This window comes from Anticarsia gemmatalis, chromosome 18 (assembly GCF_050436995.1).
Source record: "Anticarsia gemmatalis isolate Benzon Research Colony breed Stoneville strain chromosome 18, ilAntGemm2 primary, whole genome shotgun sequence".
In the NCBI taxonomy this organism is placed as follows: Eukaryota; Metazoa; Arthropoda; class Insecta; order Lepidoptera; family Erebidae; genus Anticarsia; species Anticarsia gemmatalis.
This window is the reverse complement of record NC_134762.1, coordinates 8,237,455-8,256,086: the sequence shown is the minus strand read 5'-3', so window position 1 is coordinate 8,256,086 and position 18,632 is coordinate 8,237,455. Positions and strand designations below refer to the sequence as shown.

Here is an 18,632-nt window from a genome sequence, read left to right as displayed (position 1 = left end):
CTGTACAATGGTGAGAAAGATAACGATATTGTTGGGACTGAAAAATTTGAGCTCAGTCTGACAACTGATTGGTAGTCTCTCATTCTGAGGGCAGATAATTTTTCTTTCTTAGAGCTGAGAATCTCTAAAACTGGTCTTCTTTGAAGTATAGTAAGTAGGGGAATGATTGAATATTTTTTTAGCAATCGAAGTTAAGTCGTGAAATATTTGAAGTGTGTTTATTTCAGTGTAACTATTTCAATTTGATAATCATATCCTCACTAGTATAAAAAAAAAAATATTTCACTAATACGATCCGAGAGTTTGAAGATCACCGATAAGTGACAAAATTCTATATCCATTTGGATCAAGTAATAAAGAAAATTATAAAAGGCTGTATTGGCTATCTAAAATAACATTTTTCAAAATTTCGTCGCGAATGTTTTTTTTACGAAAAAAAGCATATATCTATAGATTATTCTGATAAACAATATTGCAAAAGGTCAACAACCCTGGCGGGCTGGACGACGCGACACTAAACAGCCTTATCACGCAGGCAACAGAAGCGATTACCCAACAACAAATAATACAGGTTACTTTACACCTAGCTTCATGCTTACTCACACTAAATAGTGGCAATTAGTGACACTTTTGTGCCACTAGTGCCATAACAATTACATTTAGTGCCACCCAGGTGTTAGTACCACCTCATAACAATTTCGTTACGCTTATTTTTTACTAATAATGTGCCATTTAGTGCTAAGTGCTAGATATGGCAAGGGTATCACATTTCATTCTTCCTTTACGCTTTTTCTCTAACATTTTTAGGTTATTTTCTTGAAGTTTTCTTTCTATGGGTCTATGGTTTTTTATATGAGTTTAATTCTATAAAAATAAGTGTTTTTTTAAACAAATTTTGAGTGTAAATAATTATGTTTTACCTTTTGTTATAAGCAGTACCAGATTCCGTTGCAATAATTCTCACCTCATATTCGCTTAACTAACTTTTTTGGGTTTTAAAATTGTTATTCACGCATTAATTTTACTAATATTAGTAATAATTATGATTGTATAATTTTGTATAGATGTAAGATATTTATTATATTAGAATAAATAGGCTATATTGAAATTGCGAAGGTTATTTATAAGTCAAGACAATTTTAGCTGATATGAAAAGCTGGCACGTGTAAAATAAAATAGGGGTAATACAACGATTGCTATATTAGTAATTTGATAAGACATAACTCTACGTTGCGAGAAATCTAAAGCTAAGTTTGGCAACACTACTATAGAGTACTAATCATTGCGTATACACAGAGTCCTTGTGTTCAAAATATCTAAATATTGTCACATTTATGCAACATTTGAGTCTAAACTTAGCTTAAGAATTTCTTGTTGTTGTTATATAACATTAAAAATGTATAAAAGCACAGCATACGTTATTTAAACCAGTTACGTTCAATCGCTTACTATAAAATTAGATTATAAGACTACAAATACCTATAACTAAAAACAATATATAATATGCTATAGTTAGAAAATTCATACATAAATATTAAAATGTATGTATGTGTTGCACGCGCAGAATTCTGGCGTGATACAGTCGACACAAAGAATGCTCCCGCCGCTCGTGAGCACTTCCCACTGTGGTCAGAGCATCACGGTGGTCAAAACCGCCATCGCTCAGGTTCCATGCACACGATATTAGCTTATAGCTTTATGTTATTAAGACTGGTTTTGGAACAAGAGTTTGTGAGGCGGTTGTTACCTTTTGAACTTCGTAGTTTATTTGAAATTTTGAATTAATGAATAATTTTCCCAGTGATGAGTCGAAAAAAAGTAAACGAGTTATATTTGTTTTATTTTTTTTGTTTGTTGTTTGTTAGTTATGGTTTAATCGGTTTTGTAGGGATTTTAGTTTCACTAGAATGTCTTAATAGTAGGAATAGTATATCAGTGTTAGTTAAATTAAAATGATTTCACTTGGAAGGGTTTCAAGATCTCAGATCGAGGTATAGGAAAAATGTATAGAAAATACTTTTCTATATATTTCTTTTGACAAAAACTTTGATAGTTTTTTTTCTTACGGAAAGTGCTCTTGTTCCTAAAACCAGGTCTTTAAGTAGGTCAATGTAGATTTGTGGTGCATGAGTTCTTTTATTTTTATTAGTACTTTTTTATAGTATAGATTTTTTTTATTTCGAAATTATTATTTATCTATAAAATTTCTTGATTATACAATTCGCGTCGATTGGCCAGGCATGAAAGCAAAATTTTTCGAAAATACTAAGTATAGCGTTTTGCCCAAAAACGTTTTATTTTATATAAAAAGCGCATGTCTTTTATGACAACATTTATTTAGGAGTGGGCTCTTTTGATTTTTTATATATTTTGATGAATCCTTTATTCATAAATGTTGTTTCCTGTCCGCTTATATAAATAATGCATTCAGGAAATAAGAGCATTTATGAATAAATACAAAAATGGCGATTTTAGCGAGATATCGTAAACATATTTTTATTATAGAAGAATTAATGGTCACGTATTTTGTGGTGTTTCTGAAATGTCGAAATGTCGCTAAAATTACTAATATGTACGTTATTATCATATTATTGTTTATTATTTAATTTTTACCTATGTTTCGTGACTAGTGTTATTTTTATTGTATTGTTTAATAGTTTTATTCTCATATATGTTTTTATACCAACTAAATTATGAAAATACTAACACAAAATTCAAAATATTTACAGAACACCCCCCAAATAACACCAAGCCAGCAACCAATAATAACCACGCAACCACAACCACACAAAGCGCAGATCGTGAACCCTCAGCAACCACACCAGCAAATCGTGGTTACCCAAAAACAACCACCGGCTTTAATAAGTACCTCAATCGCATCTTCAACCAACCAAATAGTGACTAGTAACCCACAACTAATACAGGGGAATCAGCAGTTACTGCAAGGCAACCAGCAGATTATAACGGTTGCTAACAACCAGCCGATTATAATGAATGCGCCGATGAAGCCGGTGCATAGGGTTGTGCAGAATGTACAGCAACCTCAAAGAAGTCCTGTGGTTACGACGGTTCAGGCCAGCAACCAAGTGTCGGTGGTGCAGAGTGATGGGAAAGCTAGTGTCATACAGGCTACTACGGTGAGTATTATATTGTATTTTTGCGATGATATAATCTTTTTTGTGACCGCTATAATTTGCTTTTTTTGTCTTAAAAACTAGAACTCTTATTTAATTGGAGATATTAGAAAGCTATAGAAATGTAATCTAATATATAAAATTCTCGAGTCACAGTTTTCGTTACTATACTCCTCCGAAACGGCTTGACCGATTCTCATGAAATTTTGTGAGCATGTTGAGTATTTCATGCCCCTAAGTGACAATTTTTTTATGGCAAAGCAACGTTTGCCGGGTCAGCTAGTAATATATAATACTAGTTATTTAAGCAATGTTTTTTTTACTACATAAACTTCGTTGTGTACTAGCTTTGCATAGAGACGTTTTAGATTAACAGATAACAAATATGTTCAATTTTCTTATACGATTTGTTCGCGTTCTACATTTTTGTTCGTGGTAACATATTTCCCTTCTTCGTATATTCTTTTCAAGTTTTAATTATAGTCCGAAAACAATATTTTTTATTATTCTCTTATTGGTCATTATTACATGAATATTGTCTACTTTGGCAGAAAACTCCACAACAGCCAGTGATGAGACAAGTGATCACCCGCCAGCCAGTGATGGTCGGCAACACTAAAATAGGTGATAAGGAGCTGGTCGTGACACAACCCGTTACGGAGGTATGTAAATACACCATTTTTTTAAAAGCATAACAAGTTTTTGCATGTGACTTGGTCCGTGTTTGAAGAATTTTTAATTGCTTTAGCTGTTCTATTCGCGAATATGACCTAAATTGTTTTAAGATTTAGATTTTTCTATAGTTATATTAGTTAGTTGACGAATACACACATAACGGTAGAAACTTTATGTATTTGGTATTTTCTTATTTCTTTCTTTTGGCGGTCGAGAATACAATCTTTATAATATGTAGTAGCATTAAAGTGACCGGACCCTTCTCATGTCTAAGGATTTATTAGAAATGAATTAAGGATTAAGAAAGAAGCGATAATTTAGATTGTTGTAGTACATAAAAAAAATCTTTCGAATAAAAACAACTGTAATGAGCTACATACAAGAAGAGCCGTGACATTTAAAAGATTTTCACGTTAACAAAGTATTGTGGTGACAAAATTAACTCGTTTATTGCATTAGAACACTCCATTTTACCAACATTTCGGTAAAAAAGGAAGATACAGAAGTTCACTCGTCGCTTTCCATACAAAAAAGCTGCCGATTTTGTAACTAGATGGCGTTGGGATCGAATTAGATCGCGCTATCGTTGTGTTCACAGCCGAGGTATAAGTACCTCGAGTCGTTGTACTTAATTTTAACTTTGCGCAGAGGCAATATCGTAACCAATGAGGTTTATCCGAGGTGCGATTATTGCTAGTTGAAAACTTTACCAATACCCCGCCTTGTGGACGTGAAATACCGTCCGCTATGGCAATTTTTGCACGGCCCTTGCGGGCCTGATTTACTCTATTAATCAAGATTTTGAACTTAAGTTAAGATATGTAATGTACTAAATGATGTCCTAATTGGGTGTTAACTCATTTAGGTTCTCTTTATTATCGATTTTTTGCATTTTTTATTTTTTAAATAAATAATTTGTGTAAAATCATTTAATGTTAGATTAACTTTCGTCTTTGTTTATAACATTACATTTGGTGCAAACAGGTTATAATTTAGTAATTACATTTAATTAATTTAAATAAGATCATTACTTAAAAACAAGCCCTATACACTTATTTTAAAAGTTTACCAACACTTTTATTTACATAAGCAAATCACTTCAAAATTCGTTATTTACGTCATTATTTATTGTTTACAGACTAAGCCACCTACGCCCAAGCCCGCAGCGACGCCGCCACCGGTAGCCACACCTGCTCCCTTACAGCCCACTATCATCAGTACTCAAGATGAAACACCCTGGATATGTCACTGGAGGGGGTGCGGGAAGTAAGTCGATTGTGTCATTTTAATATAAGCTTTTTTGGTTTAATTCATTGATATAAACAAGAGAAATTACATAATAAATCGTTTATCTTCGTTTCAAGGATAAAATGAAAATAGATTTCTTGCTTTCCGTTGATTTTTGCTAGGGTTTGGGTTATATTTCAAAAGTATTTGTGGTTTCTATATTGCATTATTTTTTTAGTAGTAGTTTAGTTGTTAAGGTCCACATAGTTAAGTACAGATGCGTCCAGAAATATTGTTATAATTATAGAAACATAATCGTAACGATCTGAGTTTCAAATCCGAGACTTTAGGCTTTTATAATATTTTTTTTTTCACTGTTTAATCACTGGTTAACTACCAGTTATCATGTTACATACATAATATCAAGCCTTTTTTTCCCATAGAGGCAGGCAGACACCAAAGAACGCCATTTGGAACGAAACTTACAAATATCCCTTGCCTCATTCACATCCATACATTTTACCCATATATGTTCGTTAATGGCTCAAATATTTTTGTTGTAGATCCTTCACAAACTCAACGGAGGTGTTCACGCACGCGGCTCGAACCCACTGCCCCACTACGGCAGGCGGCGAGGCGCCGTGCATGTGGCTGGACTGCGACCGAGTACCGCGGAAGACCTTCGCGCTACTCAACCATCTCACTGACAAACATTGTACACCACATGTACGTACACATTATTTGAAGATATTTTAAATTGCAGCCGAGTATAGGAAAACGAATGAAAATCTTACGTTTCAACTTGTATCATCATGTATTGTTTACATACTATTCGGCAGAAATCGATGTACGCCACTTGTTAGTCTTCCCCGTAAACTGCTTTTGGTTGATTTACAAAACAAAGACTTCAGTCGCTTTTAAAAAGTTAACTATTATTTCGGTTATGAGAGAAATATCGATACGAAAGTGTGCAAAACAATAAATTTCAGTAAAATAAATTCGTGACATTCTACGAACAAATAAGTGAATAGTAAATAATAATTACGGTATCTGGGAATGGTACTTTTTTATATAGCACACAATTTTTATGCTTAACATATGAAAAGATTTTATAATATAAGTAAACAGAATCAATTAATCAACAATGACATACTAATATTTTCTTTAACAATATTTCAGGCACTCAAAGCGATCTACAACTCGCGTCGCCACGCAGCAGGCGAGGCGGACGGCAAGCCGGTGTCTCTCGGCTACCCGCCCAACGCAGCACTCGCCGCGCTCAACAAACATGCCGCTGATATGTTCAACCCTAGAGAACTTATGGTTAGTACTTACTTATTTATATTTATATAGGGTAACTGTAGACTTAAGTAGTTAGGGTGAAGATTTGCTCGATCGATTGCGCTAGTTGATTCATAAAAATATAGTTGACAGACTATTATTGTGAATTTGAAGTTGTTTTGTTTTAGAAACTTGACACTTGTTCTACTTGAAGGTGCTGTCGAAGTACAGTTTTTGACAACATTCATATATATTATACTATAATCTAATTAAACATTTGTTTGTTTGATTTTTTGTTTTTGACAATTGAATTTGGTAACTGTGTAAGAATTATATTTGGAATGCTAAAGTCGGAATTGTTGCAGTAATTTTGAACTATTAGACAAATACACAAAGTCATTTTATATGGTTTACCTATGGATCATAAGATAAATAAGTTAATCGATCGAGCAAATCTGGTATAAGTACTTAAGGTCAAGAAAATTAAAAAATCTTACAAAATTCAACAAAAATTAATCAAATGAATACTAAACTGGATTGGGTTCTACGTCGTAGATATGGAAAGGACTAACTTTAATATGGCTGAGCATTTTATACTCAAGTTCTATGCGATTGCCTTTTATATAAATTATTATTTTACGTCGATCTTTTACTGAAACAGTAACAGTAGTCTTTACAACCCCTTGATCGGCTGTAGTGTCCCAAAATTTGTTTTATTATAGACATATATTTTGTTACGTTATTATTATTTTAATGGACGTTTAGGGAGAATTATGGTACAATTATATTATTAAAGATAATTAATTAGAGATGAGTGGTCTAAAACAAAAATTCATAAATCTCCCTTGTATAGTACAATTTTCATGAACAACTGAACTGAGTGCAAGAACAATACTTTTTAAAAGTTTTTGATTAAAAGTATTTTTGTATTTTTATCTATCTTTAAAAGCCAATAATGACTTACAGTTTCTTGTGATAGAACTATACAAGGATCCTTATTTATCCAGTAATAACGAACCGACTTCCAAAAAAGGAGGAATTTCTCAATTCCATGTAACAAAAAAATGCAGTAATTTATGTGTCTTACTAAAGCAAAGACCGCTCGTTCTTTCTAATTTATCCATATAAACTTACACAATATATTGTACCACAATTCTGTCTGTGCGTCCACGGCCTCGTTGCGTACTAACTGTACCGTGTCACTGTGTGACGTCACTAACGTGTGTGTTGTGCGGAGCAGCACCGCGCCGAGCTCAGTCGCACGCCGGAGCAACTGGTGAGATTCACTACATCACTTATTGACTACATTATTATGCGAGTTTCTGAAGTAAATTGAAAAATATTTTGTGTAGTTGATGATGATTTGATTTAAGGAAGTATTTATAACTCAGTCATAATGTTAGTAAACTGTTCTAACATGCTACGCAACTATTCAAAGTCTCTCACAAAAGTGCGCGTGATTCTTAATAATTGAAGTAACATAGTGTCATATATAACCATATATTATTTTTTATTTTTTTTTCTAGATGACAATGAATTATGTTATTATGTGTGACCTGCAAATAAAGAAAGTCATTTACAAGGTATAGGTACTTAAAACGCTCTAGTTCATTATTCTTCTATTTTCATTTCTAACGATTAATATTATGTACCTAAATGAAAAAAACTGCTAATAATATCCACAAAATATGAAAATTTGCACGTATTACCTATAATAAATGCTGGATAATAGTAATATAGAGATTATTGGTTGTGTTATAAATACCAGAATGTTAATCTATGTTTAAATAATAATTATTTTTAAAGGAATGTTGTTTAAACAGCTCGCATAGTAATAACAGTCGTAACACTTAGTTGTGTTCGTTTTAGCTTTTGTGTATGTCGTGCGTTTTGTGTCTTACGTTGGTTTTTCATTGTTTTGTCTTTTTGTCCTGTTTTTGTGTGTTGCAAAGAATTCACGGTGAGATTTCTACGAGCACTAGAAAGAAAAATGTATTTGGAGAATCAAAAGCAATGATATTTCTACACTGTCACATTTTCAACGGCAATTTTTAAATGAAAGTAGTAAAAATTACAAATGTTCATCAACTTAAAAGTAATTTTACTGTAACTCTGTACAGTACACAGTGATATGAGCTAACAATAAGTATGATAAATAAGTACTTATTGTTAGCTCATATCACTGATTAAAGATACATTTACATGCAAAAAGTACCTACTATTGAAAATATGACAGTGTAAACATATTTTTTGCTCTTGCCTGTACATTTAAGTTTTTCTAGTGCAAATAGAAATGTCATTGTGAGTTCATTTTATATGTTTGAGTTGTCATTTTATGTCGTCATTGTTAGTGTTTGAATGTTATAATCCCATAAAGAGTTTATTTGCTGGTAAAAGTTTTGAGGTGATCATATAGCGTACCTACCTGTTTTACTATATCTAGATTAGTAAAAGTTTGGCAGACAAATAAAGTAGACAGGCTACATTTCTTGCACATAATCTTTAAGCTAGCGCCCTCCTGCCTCATTTTTACTTCAAATTAAGTATGAAGATAAAATTAAAAAATATCTGCCGTCTGAATATAAAAAAAAAAGTTCACATTAACTAACTAATAATACAGATATCTGATACGTATCTATACATAGTAAAACAGGTCATTAGAATTTGGTAGTTTTGTTTTTCTTTTGTATACTTGTTGTGTGTCACTTTATAGCACTAAGAAAGCATGCGTTTTATTTCAACATTCATGCATTATTTCAGCGTTTGTGCTTCCACACGTAGAAAACGTTTTAAAGGTGATTTGAACAGTAAAGGGATGATTGTGTATTTGGTTGTTTAGAGAGGGGTGAAAAAATGTGAGGTGTTTATTTTTAATTGTTGTTTTCCCAGGATGAGAACGAGGGACCTGTTACAAAGAGTATACGGTTGACCGCTGCACTTATATTGAGGAATATTGTCATTTATTCTAACACTGGACGAAGGTGAGAATATTTTCTACAAATTATTTTGTACAAGAATTTTTTAATCATATTTTTATTAGCCTGTATCGTGCCAGTGATGGGCAAAGGCCTTTCCCATAGCTTTCCACTGTAGGATGTCTCCGGCGGTCTTATTCTATGTTGGGTTGAAGGAGTCAAGCTTAACAGATTTTATATCTGCAGAATCTTATTCTTTGGTAGTTTCAATAAACGTCGAAAGATGTAAAACGACTATATTTTGTTAACCGCACAAATAATTGTTAAGGTGAAGATAAAATCAACGGCAGTAGCCTTAAACAAACTAATCTGATCGCGCGTAATTAATTTGTAAGGTAGTGGCAACGCAGTTGTAAGATAACCAAAGGCAACTGTTGCCTTGTTGTCCAACAAAGGGTTAGAACTATTTCAAAATATTAATGTTTCTACAGACAACTCCGTCCATACGAGGCGCACCTGGCCACCATCGCGCTGAGCAGCGTGGAGGCGTCGCGCACCATCGCGCAGGTGCTGTACGACATGAACAACATCTGAGACTCGACCACGCAGCCGCGGCTCAAACCACACTTCATGTAGACCACACTTGTGAATAGATAGACCACACTTTAACAGTACCTACACTTTGATCTTAGCCTATTTTAATTATGAGAATCTTCTGAAACGTAGTCTATTAAAACGGGCCTTAGAAGATCGGGAATTGAATTCTATCATTCTGTTTCCGACCTTCTGTCTACAGAACGAATATGAACAAAAAAACTGGATCAAAATTGGTTTATGCGTTCAAAGGGTGCTATGGCACGGACAAGCTAAGCATTTTTGCGTCGTGCGACAAGAAGTTCGTGTGATTCGATTTCGAAAAAGATTACTGATACCTACGAATTGCATTGTCTTGAGAAGTATTTGGGTCTTTCTCAATAAATTATCATTATTAGGGATAGGCCTACAGGTAAGTCGCATAGAAAAACAAATCTATAGTGCCTATCCCTTACAATACACTACTTTATTTACCTCTAAACTATACATTCAAAGGGCATTATAGGTTGACGAGTGGTTAACATGTTGTCTATCTATTTACAACAAGAATTTGATCTGAAACTTGTAATTATGGATATAAATAAGAAATATGTGAACTAAAAACCACCTTCAGTAAATACGACAGCTATGTGTTAAGTCATAACTTAGAGAATTAAGAATACAATCAATTGAAAATATTATCTTTTATCACTCAAATGTCAGGGAGATACAGCAATAAAATACTAACACTGCCCACTTTATGAGTACACCAAATAAGTTTTTAAAACAGTTGAGAATAATAGCCAGTTTACAAATAGAAGCAATAGTTAAAACATGTATGAAACTACAGTGTGTAATAGTTTTTATTCATAGTAGGAAAACGATCAATTTATGTTGCTTATCAAAAGTATGACGGTTAGTTTCTGATAAGATTATTTCTAAATAATTGCTCTGTCATTTTGATGAAATAAGGCCTGCATTTGAACATAGTACTATCTACTTGTATTGTGAATAATATTGATCAATTTCACTACTCCTCAAAGAGTATCGATTAACATGAAGAATATTGATCTTTTCATATTTTTGCTGTCATGACAGGTTAATCGACCCTTATCAATAAGTCGTGAAAACTAGCCTTTTGCCTTGCATTTCAATTGCAACTGCTTCATGTTTCGACGTTGCACTAGCTATATATTGTTTGAGTTCAACACGATATTTTATAAGTTATCATAGAACAATCTATTCTATACTAGAAATGCAAATGGTTTCGTAACACCAAGTAGTCTTTCATATGCTAATGTCAAATGTGTATTATAAATAGCTTGTTATCATTCATTGTAATCAATTCAAGTTATATTTTAAGTAGGTATAAGCTAAGTATAACTATAAACACTGACAAGTACTTATGTGCAAATATCTCTTGGTTAAATATAGTGTAATTTAAGATTAATATAAGTTGATATCTGGAGGAATTATTTTTATTATAGGTCTGAAAAACATGTTATTTTGATTTTAATCTTTCGTGATTTGTACACGTAGTATTTTAATGCAATAAGTCCTGTTCACGGGTTGACTCTGACACAGACCGTGACCACGGTCGATTAGATTCGATCGAAATATCGGGTAAACAAATAAGGTATCCTAACTTTTAATGTTCAATCGCGTTTAAGACCCGTTGCATTATATTTTCGTTCATCATTTGTATCATTCATAGAATTACTGCAGAAAGTGTTAAGGTATAATAACAATGTGTATTTGTAATAAAATCACTATCGTACAAGTAGTTTTTGTATTAAATATATTCATGGTATAAAAGATGATTTCAAAAATGTATGTAAAATTAAAAATGTGTTTTCGGATCTAAAACTGTATAAATTAGTGTATGTACATTTATAATTAGTAAATAGATTGTAGTGTAGATGTGACGAGTATTATTTTTTCATGTCCAAGTGAATGATTGAATTTAATTTAATGTACGGGCCACGAGGACGAAGTTAATCACTAAGTATGCAACTGAAAATAAATAATTTCAGATAATTTGTTGTTTTATTCCGTGATTTTTATCGGTAAATAACACAAGCACCCAGTAGGTAGCTGGCGGTACTGATCTAGTGTCGCCCAAAAAAGTATTTTCATTGTAGATTACTATTGTGTATAGGATTAATGAGCTGGCCGGTCCTTGAATGTTAAAATTTTCTATTTACTTGACTATTATATTTATTCATGTGTTGTATTTAGTATTTATTTGTCCTGAAGGTCATCCTATTTCAATTTTCCTTGTAAACTAAAATAATTGTGTTTACACCTAGTCACTTTTGTGTAACTACCTACCAACAGCATTCTTCTTTGTAACATTAGATGTCTTGAAAACAACGAGCTGATTGTGCGTTATAAATTAGATCTCACATTTCAACTTAATGAGCTGAGAATCATTTTATTTTGTAGGTTAGTAGCTTATTTTGTGTAAGGTGTTTGTCACTTCATTCATGTATAGTGTAATGTAGGTAGTTGTTGACCGATGGCGAGAAAGAGATGCTCTTTTCCACACCACCCAAGAGGTAGAGCACAAGGTGCGTTTTTTTTATAGTGGTGTCCCCCATAGGCCTATTCCACTCGCAAGGATGACGATCCAATTCTGACAACTATAAAGCACCTTTTTGCACATAATTTTAGGTGTCTTAGTCCCTATCAAACCCTAATGTACCTAGATGAGGGAAAAATAACTGGCTAGCCAGCTATGATGCATTGCTACAACCCAACCTTGAAGAATAGATAACAAATATTATTTACGCAACAATTTAAAACGTGTAATTAATGATGACTCATGAACTCTCATGACGCCATCTTTGTTGGGTCGTGGAAATGCATTTATTTAGTTGAAGAACAAAGCAAAACTGAATGCAATCAGTTAGGCTTCGTTCGATAATCGGCCCTAGATTATACCTTTCAAACCAATCCTGTCCTGACATCCATCAATCGTCTAGGGCTCCCAAAACGGCTTCATTGTAGTCTTCCGAGTCTCTTGATGGCTGGCATCAGGTCTCAGGTGACGGCATGGCTCCAATATGCTGCGTTTTCTTCTGGAAATTTCCGTTGCAACGACGCCATTTTTTCCTCGACCCCCTGTGATAAGAAAATCAAGTGTTAATTTCACGTTCATAACCAAATTAAATAGCCTATGATGGAATTAAACTCACCAATCCACGTCAACAGACTGATATTAGAAACAGCAAAATCTAAATAATTTTTAAGCTAAAAGTCAAGGTACACGAAAACACGTGCCTTGCCAGCAAGCTTGCAAATTTACGAATGAAAAAAAGTCGAATGACGAAATGACATTGACAAATAAATTGACAATGACAATTTAATTCCAAATTCAAGTAAGTTATTGCCAGTATCAACTTTACGTTTAGGACCTAAATATTATCTTTTCCTTTAACTAATTTTATAATCCCTTAACAATTTGCCGCCATATTAAACATTTTAAATACATTACAAATTACATACACTCAAAAGTTATTTGGCGCGTCATTATACTAATTACAACGATATAAATTAATATGTTTAAAACAAATGGACGGAAAGAAGAGCAATAAAAAAATCATGTATTTAAAGATAATTAATATAAATTATATTTTTTTTATAAGAAGTGCACAAAAATCACATATCAGTACAATTTTACTTTAATGAAGTACTTGGCAACATTTCAATCACCCATAGAGCATAGAGTGAGGAATAGACAAAACCAGATAGTAAAATAATTATAGGTACCTAAATCGTTTTTTGTGAATTTGCTTCACACTTGTAATTAAACGAGCATATAATATTTGTATAACAATTAAGTAGAAATATTAAAAATATTCTTATTTTCTCAAGATTTCATCCAAAATATTTTTTCAAATAAAAGTAACTTTATGATATTGGTATGCGATTGATAACGCCATCTTTTGAATAAAGTGTACAACTTTTTACAGTTGACTTAAACTTTATTAGTTACTTCTTTCCTTCACAGATAGCGCTTATCAAAACATATTTTTAATAAAATTCATGCTCATAATATTAATAAAAAAAAAATTGCTATGAGATAAAAGTACATAAAGAAGTGGTCTATTTAGGAATATACAACAACTTAGCATACTTGACCTATTTACATTTATCTAGCCTGCCTAGATTATGAACGGTGAACGGTGAATTTCAAAATATATTTTGAAATTATCCTCGGATATTAAAATGGAGATATCAAATTCTCGTTGTGGAAAAATGGGTGTTTTAGTTCGTACAAAGTTAACGCTTGAATTAGATGTAAGATTTTAATATAAAAGCAATTTACTAAAACATTTGTGCGATACAGTCATACAAAAAATTACGAAAAAATTTGATTATAGCTTCGGTAGAATATTGGCTACCAGGTCCATTAGATAAATCAACATTTAAACACCCATTTATAGTTCAATTCGTCCATTACGCGAATAACGTGGGTTACTTCTTCGTACATTTAAGAGCGATCGTTGAAACGTTAGCCGGTGCATATTAGATTTCCTGAATTTTCCTGGCTACGTTCTGTTTCCACACTATTGTATAAGTAGGTAGGTACTATTTACAAACGCTTTCTAACAGTTTCTAGTGCTGGTTTTTAATACAGTTTTATTATTTTATTCGTAATCATCCCTGATTTTAAATAATATATGTATGAAGTCAATTCGTGGTAGGTATATTATAAAATTAAAATTTATTTACTTAAAATCGTTAGGACATACCAAAATTTAATTCGGTTTGCCGTTTTTGGAGTTAATTAGGGACAAACAAAAATACATTTAAAAATAAGTAACAATAAAATTAGATATTTTGGATTACAAAATACACTAAAAAATATTTCAAATTAAATGCTTACAACAACAAATTTTTCATACTAAATATTTCAGCCTTTCAGATTATTTACCAAAAGCTTTACAAGGCCGTCCCACCGCACCTTTTAGCTGCAAAAATATTGACACAACACCCACTGCCGACAGCCTTCGGCTACAGGCGTGAAGATTTGGTATTATCTCAGGAAATGCATTAACAGAATCCGATTGCGGAAGCAGGAAACTTAATCTTGTTTGTCGAAAAATACGGAAGACGTTGAGTGTTGCTTTACTTATGTTTAGACAATTTTTCTTTGGTGAGACAGTTTTTTTGAAGAAAAAGTGGTGCTTAGTATAGGTATGGTATTTTTCCTATTAGTAAGGACTGTGAGGTTCTGTGTTGCGATAGTTGAATAAACTGTGGGTTTCGAGGTTTCTAGAAATTGTTCAAATATATCTGGAGCTTCAGTTCTTGAGACTGGCTCCTTAAACTAAAGGTTTGAATACATTAAAAAAGCCATAGATAACGTGCTAAGATAATATATGAACTAAGGTAAGATATGTGAAAAGACAACTAAACTGTACTCGATATTGCACGGCTGACGGCTATATTAAAGTTGCCGCTAAACGGCTTGTATGCCGTCAGTGAAATAACACATAGGACGCATGAAAACGTATCATGACACATTTTCTTTTAACCTAGGCTCTTTTCAATATTAAAGCATAGGTTATGCCGTGTGCCTAAGTGTGGGAACGACTAAATCAAAAACCTGAGCATTGCTATTGAAACCAGCATCGATACTTCATGAATCCAATCTTGATGGCAGCCCCAAGATCAAAACACTAAGATAAAATAAACGATCTCATTATTGAACACTAACAATAGATTATTAAGAACCACAAGTTACAATTTAATGGCAATATAGCTATGGTTCACATACGAATGTCATCATTATGAGTTCAGCTATTTGGGAGGTCTCTTCAATGCAAGAGGGCTCTACAAATATGGACTAACGACGTTGTTAGTACGTTTAATTATACCTCTTAGGAGTGCAGGTGTTGATTTAAATTATAAATTATGAAATAAATGTATCATTTCAATAACTTTTAAACTCATTATTTGGGTTATTGATTTATAACATTTTCAGATGATAGCATCACTATCTATTCATTACCTTACCATGTTATTATATTTGTAACTAAATTATTACTCAAATAGTTAACCTTATTTAGCACAGAGTGCTTATATATTGACGAGAAATTTTTTGGTCTCTGCCTGCCGCAATGGGCAAAGGTGTGATTTTACACGTACATACATACATAAGTATCCAGAGTAAACCGGGTAAATAAAAATAAAGAACCTTGGAAAGAAAACTGCTTGAATGTCAACTTCTTTACAAACTGGGATATGTACGTTACAGAAGTTAACAGGTAATTTTTAGAATACTTTCGGGTCACCAAAATACTGGTGACATTTTCTGGTGATAAATACGCAATGAAAACTTCGGGAAATACGCTCAATTCGCCTTACAACTACTACAAACTGCAATAACTCTCTGAAACTTTTAGTCCCATGAGATTACATTCAGTTACCTCGTAACTTTAATTTCATTGGCACGTCACGTGTCTATGTTGCGGGTTCGATTCCCGGGGGATACTTTACCCTATCCGTCTGACCTGCATTGCGTATCCTGTCTAAGCTTGTTGGAAATCGGCCGTGTCAGGATTTTTGGGATCTATATACTTGTAAATTGTAAGAGGAAATGCCGTAGGTTTAAAGGTTTTAAAGGTAAATTAATGAAGAATAAAATATAGTTTAACGTACTTCTTATTATATATTATGCACAATAATACGGGAGTTAACGTAAACACGTATTTGACCTTTCAGTGCAGGTTGCAATGGCTGTGGTCACAGGGTGACTGAAAAAAAAAACATGCAACGCGAAAGTCTAACATAATATACTGCTCTAAGGCATTATAATCCCCACGCAAAAAGGTCTAGATTTACTTAGACTTGAATTTTGAAATTGTGCTTGGGTTGTGATGATTTTAGTGGGTTCTTGGACCCACTCTCCCCATGGATTCATTGTTATTTGATATCAAGCTGAAAAAATACAGACTAAAGGTACTTTTATAATGATTTAGTAACAATTCGACCCTCAATTCGTCTTCAATACTGTCACATAGAATTGCGCGTACCTCGGTTAAGCGTTATCACTTTTACAAGGATTCGAATCCATAATTTATCTTTTACATTCTAAATCTCTGAATTTATATCCATTGTTCTCACACGCATGAGGTGAGGGTTAAATCCAGGGTTCGTCTCTTTTTATAATTTTTAACATTATGCGTGTATGTACCTTCGTTTTGACTACCTCGTGGTGCATATGTGTTTGCGAATGCTAAATAGAGGTCTTGGGTTTGAACCTCCAGAAATCGTGGTAAAAATATATTTTTGAGTTTTTCCATTACGAAGTTTGGAGTGATTGCAAGAGTGTCCGTGTTGAAAAACATTGATCCTAGTGTTACGGGGCATTAGGATCGGACTATAAAGCTATCAGCAGTATGATTTCTAAGGTCGGAAATTATAAAGAGATATAGTTCTTACAGACTACGCTAGGAGCGTTGATTCGTTGTTGATAATGAAAGGGAATTGTCACTAATAATATTATGGTAAAAAGAAAAGTTTATTAAGGAAATTATTAATACCTACACTGCCCCTTTCAAACAACTTTAAAACTTTATATAAGTGAAGAAGAAGAAGTAAGTAGATCAATATTACGAGTATGTCCATTTTCCGGTCAAACACTAATCTTTAAAACAAGCCTAAAGAATATCCTGTAAAATATAAAAACCAATCGTTTACTGAAGAAATACGTTGTTTAATAAATATCTATCGGAGTTCCGACCATTTATATTCATTTGTAGTAATGAATAGCGTGCAGGAACGACACGAGCCCGATACGTGTCCGAGGTATTTGGTACCTTTACAAGTAATTGATATTTATTGTTTCGTATGATTTGCAAGATGTATTGTAACTTGTTTGTAAAAATTCTATTGTATCTATCTAAATTAGAAAACAATTGTGCATCATTTGACGAACGGGAAAATGGTTTTTGTTTATTTATATTTCCATCAATCTAAAACCATTGTTGAATAAACCTAATTATTAGTAATTATTTTTATCAATCGTAACCGGATTATAGAATGAGAACAGAACCTCTTAGACTGATCAAAAACCCATTTGCGGAAGCATTTAACTTTTCCATTTGTGAAAAGTTACGGTTAAGAATAAATGTTATGATCAAATTATAATTTTTAAACTTTCGCTTTGCATGTTCACAGCGCAGGACAGTCTGCGATCACGGTCAGTGTAACCTGCACCGTAGCGTCGGCCATTCTACGGTAAAATGCGTGTCCGCGTTAATTCCCGTATTCTAATATAGATACAATATACGCTGTGATACAATTACAACCAATAAAAAGCTATATCACAAAAAAAACCGCGTTAAAATCACAATACTCCTAACTAACCCTTCGATTGAACGACAAATCAAACGTAGATTAAATTCACTATTGTCATACATTCTGTCTGCATTTCAACACCCGGTCAGTATTTCAAAAACTGACAGTGTCGGTTTACGTTTCATCAATTTCAATTTTAAACGTTTTAGTTTTTATAAATGGTGGTACGGTTCGAATGTTTTGAATGAATGATTGAGCTGAAACCAGTGGAACGAATGGTGAATGAGTAACGACTCTTTTTGGCATGCAGTGACATCTGGTGTTGGTTTTATTTATGTTAACCGGTAGGCTTGCGTACTTTATCCAATAGATAAAGTGATAAGTAATGAAAAATTTAAGAAAAAGATTCTACTATCATAGATATACATATACCAAGAACGTACAACAATTGATAGAAAATAAGGTCGTAATTAAAATAACATGAAATTAATACTTTCATAGTTATTAAACGATTAAC

The 18,632-nt window shown here is 33.0% G+C and overlaps 1 protein-coding gene and 1 non-coding gene across 2 annotated transcripts in view; both read left to right on the top strand.

Moving 5' to 3' along the window:
• Bap170 (Brahma associated protein 170kD) overlaps positions 1–11,842 on the top strand; it is a 28,353-nt gene extending 16,511 nt beyond the window's left edge. Inside the window, exons 28-37 of the mRNA XM_076125866.1 lie at positions 482–571; positions 1,565–1,666; positions 2,730–3,137; positions 3,686–3,796; positions 4,948–5,075; positions 5,600–5,762; positions 6,216–6,359; positions 7,558–7,593; positions 9,207–9,298; positions 9,724–11,842. Of these exons, the coding sequence (XP_075981981.1) occupies positions 482–571; positions 1,565–1,666; positions 2,730–3,137; positions 3,686–3,796; positions 4,948–5,075; positions 5,600–5,762; positions 6,216–6,359; positions 7,558–7,593; positions 9,207–9,298; positions 9,724–9,826 (1,377 nt within the window). The 3' untranslated portion in view covers positions 9,827–11,842. The remainder of the gene's footprint in view (positions 1–481; positions 572–1,564; positions 1,667–2,729; positions 3,138–3,685; positions 3,797–4,947; positions 5,076–5,599; positions 5,763–6,215; positions 6,360–7,557; positions 7,594–9,206; positions 9,299–9,723) is intronic.
• LOC142980792 (U4 spliceosomal RNA) lies at positions 4,446–4,585 on the top strand. The gene has a single exon (XR_012959903.1). It is a non-coding gene; the product is annotated as a U4 spliceosomal RNA (small nuclear RNA).
• Positions 11,843–18,632: the final 6,790 nt, after the last annotated feature.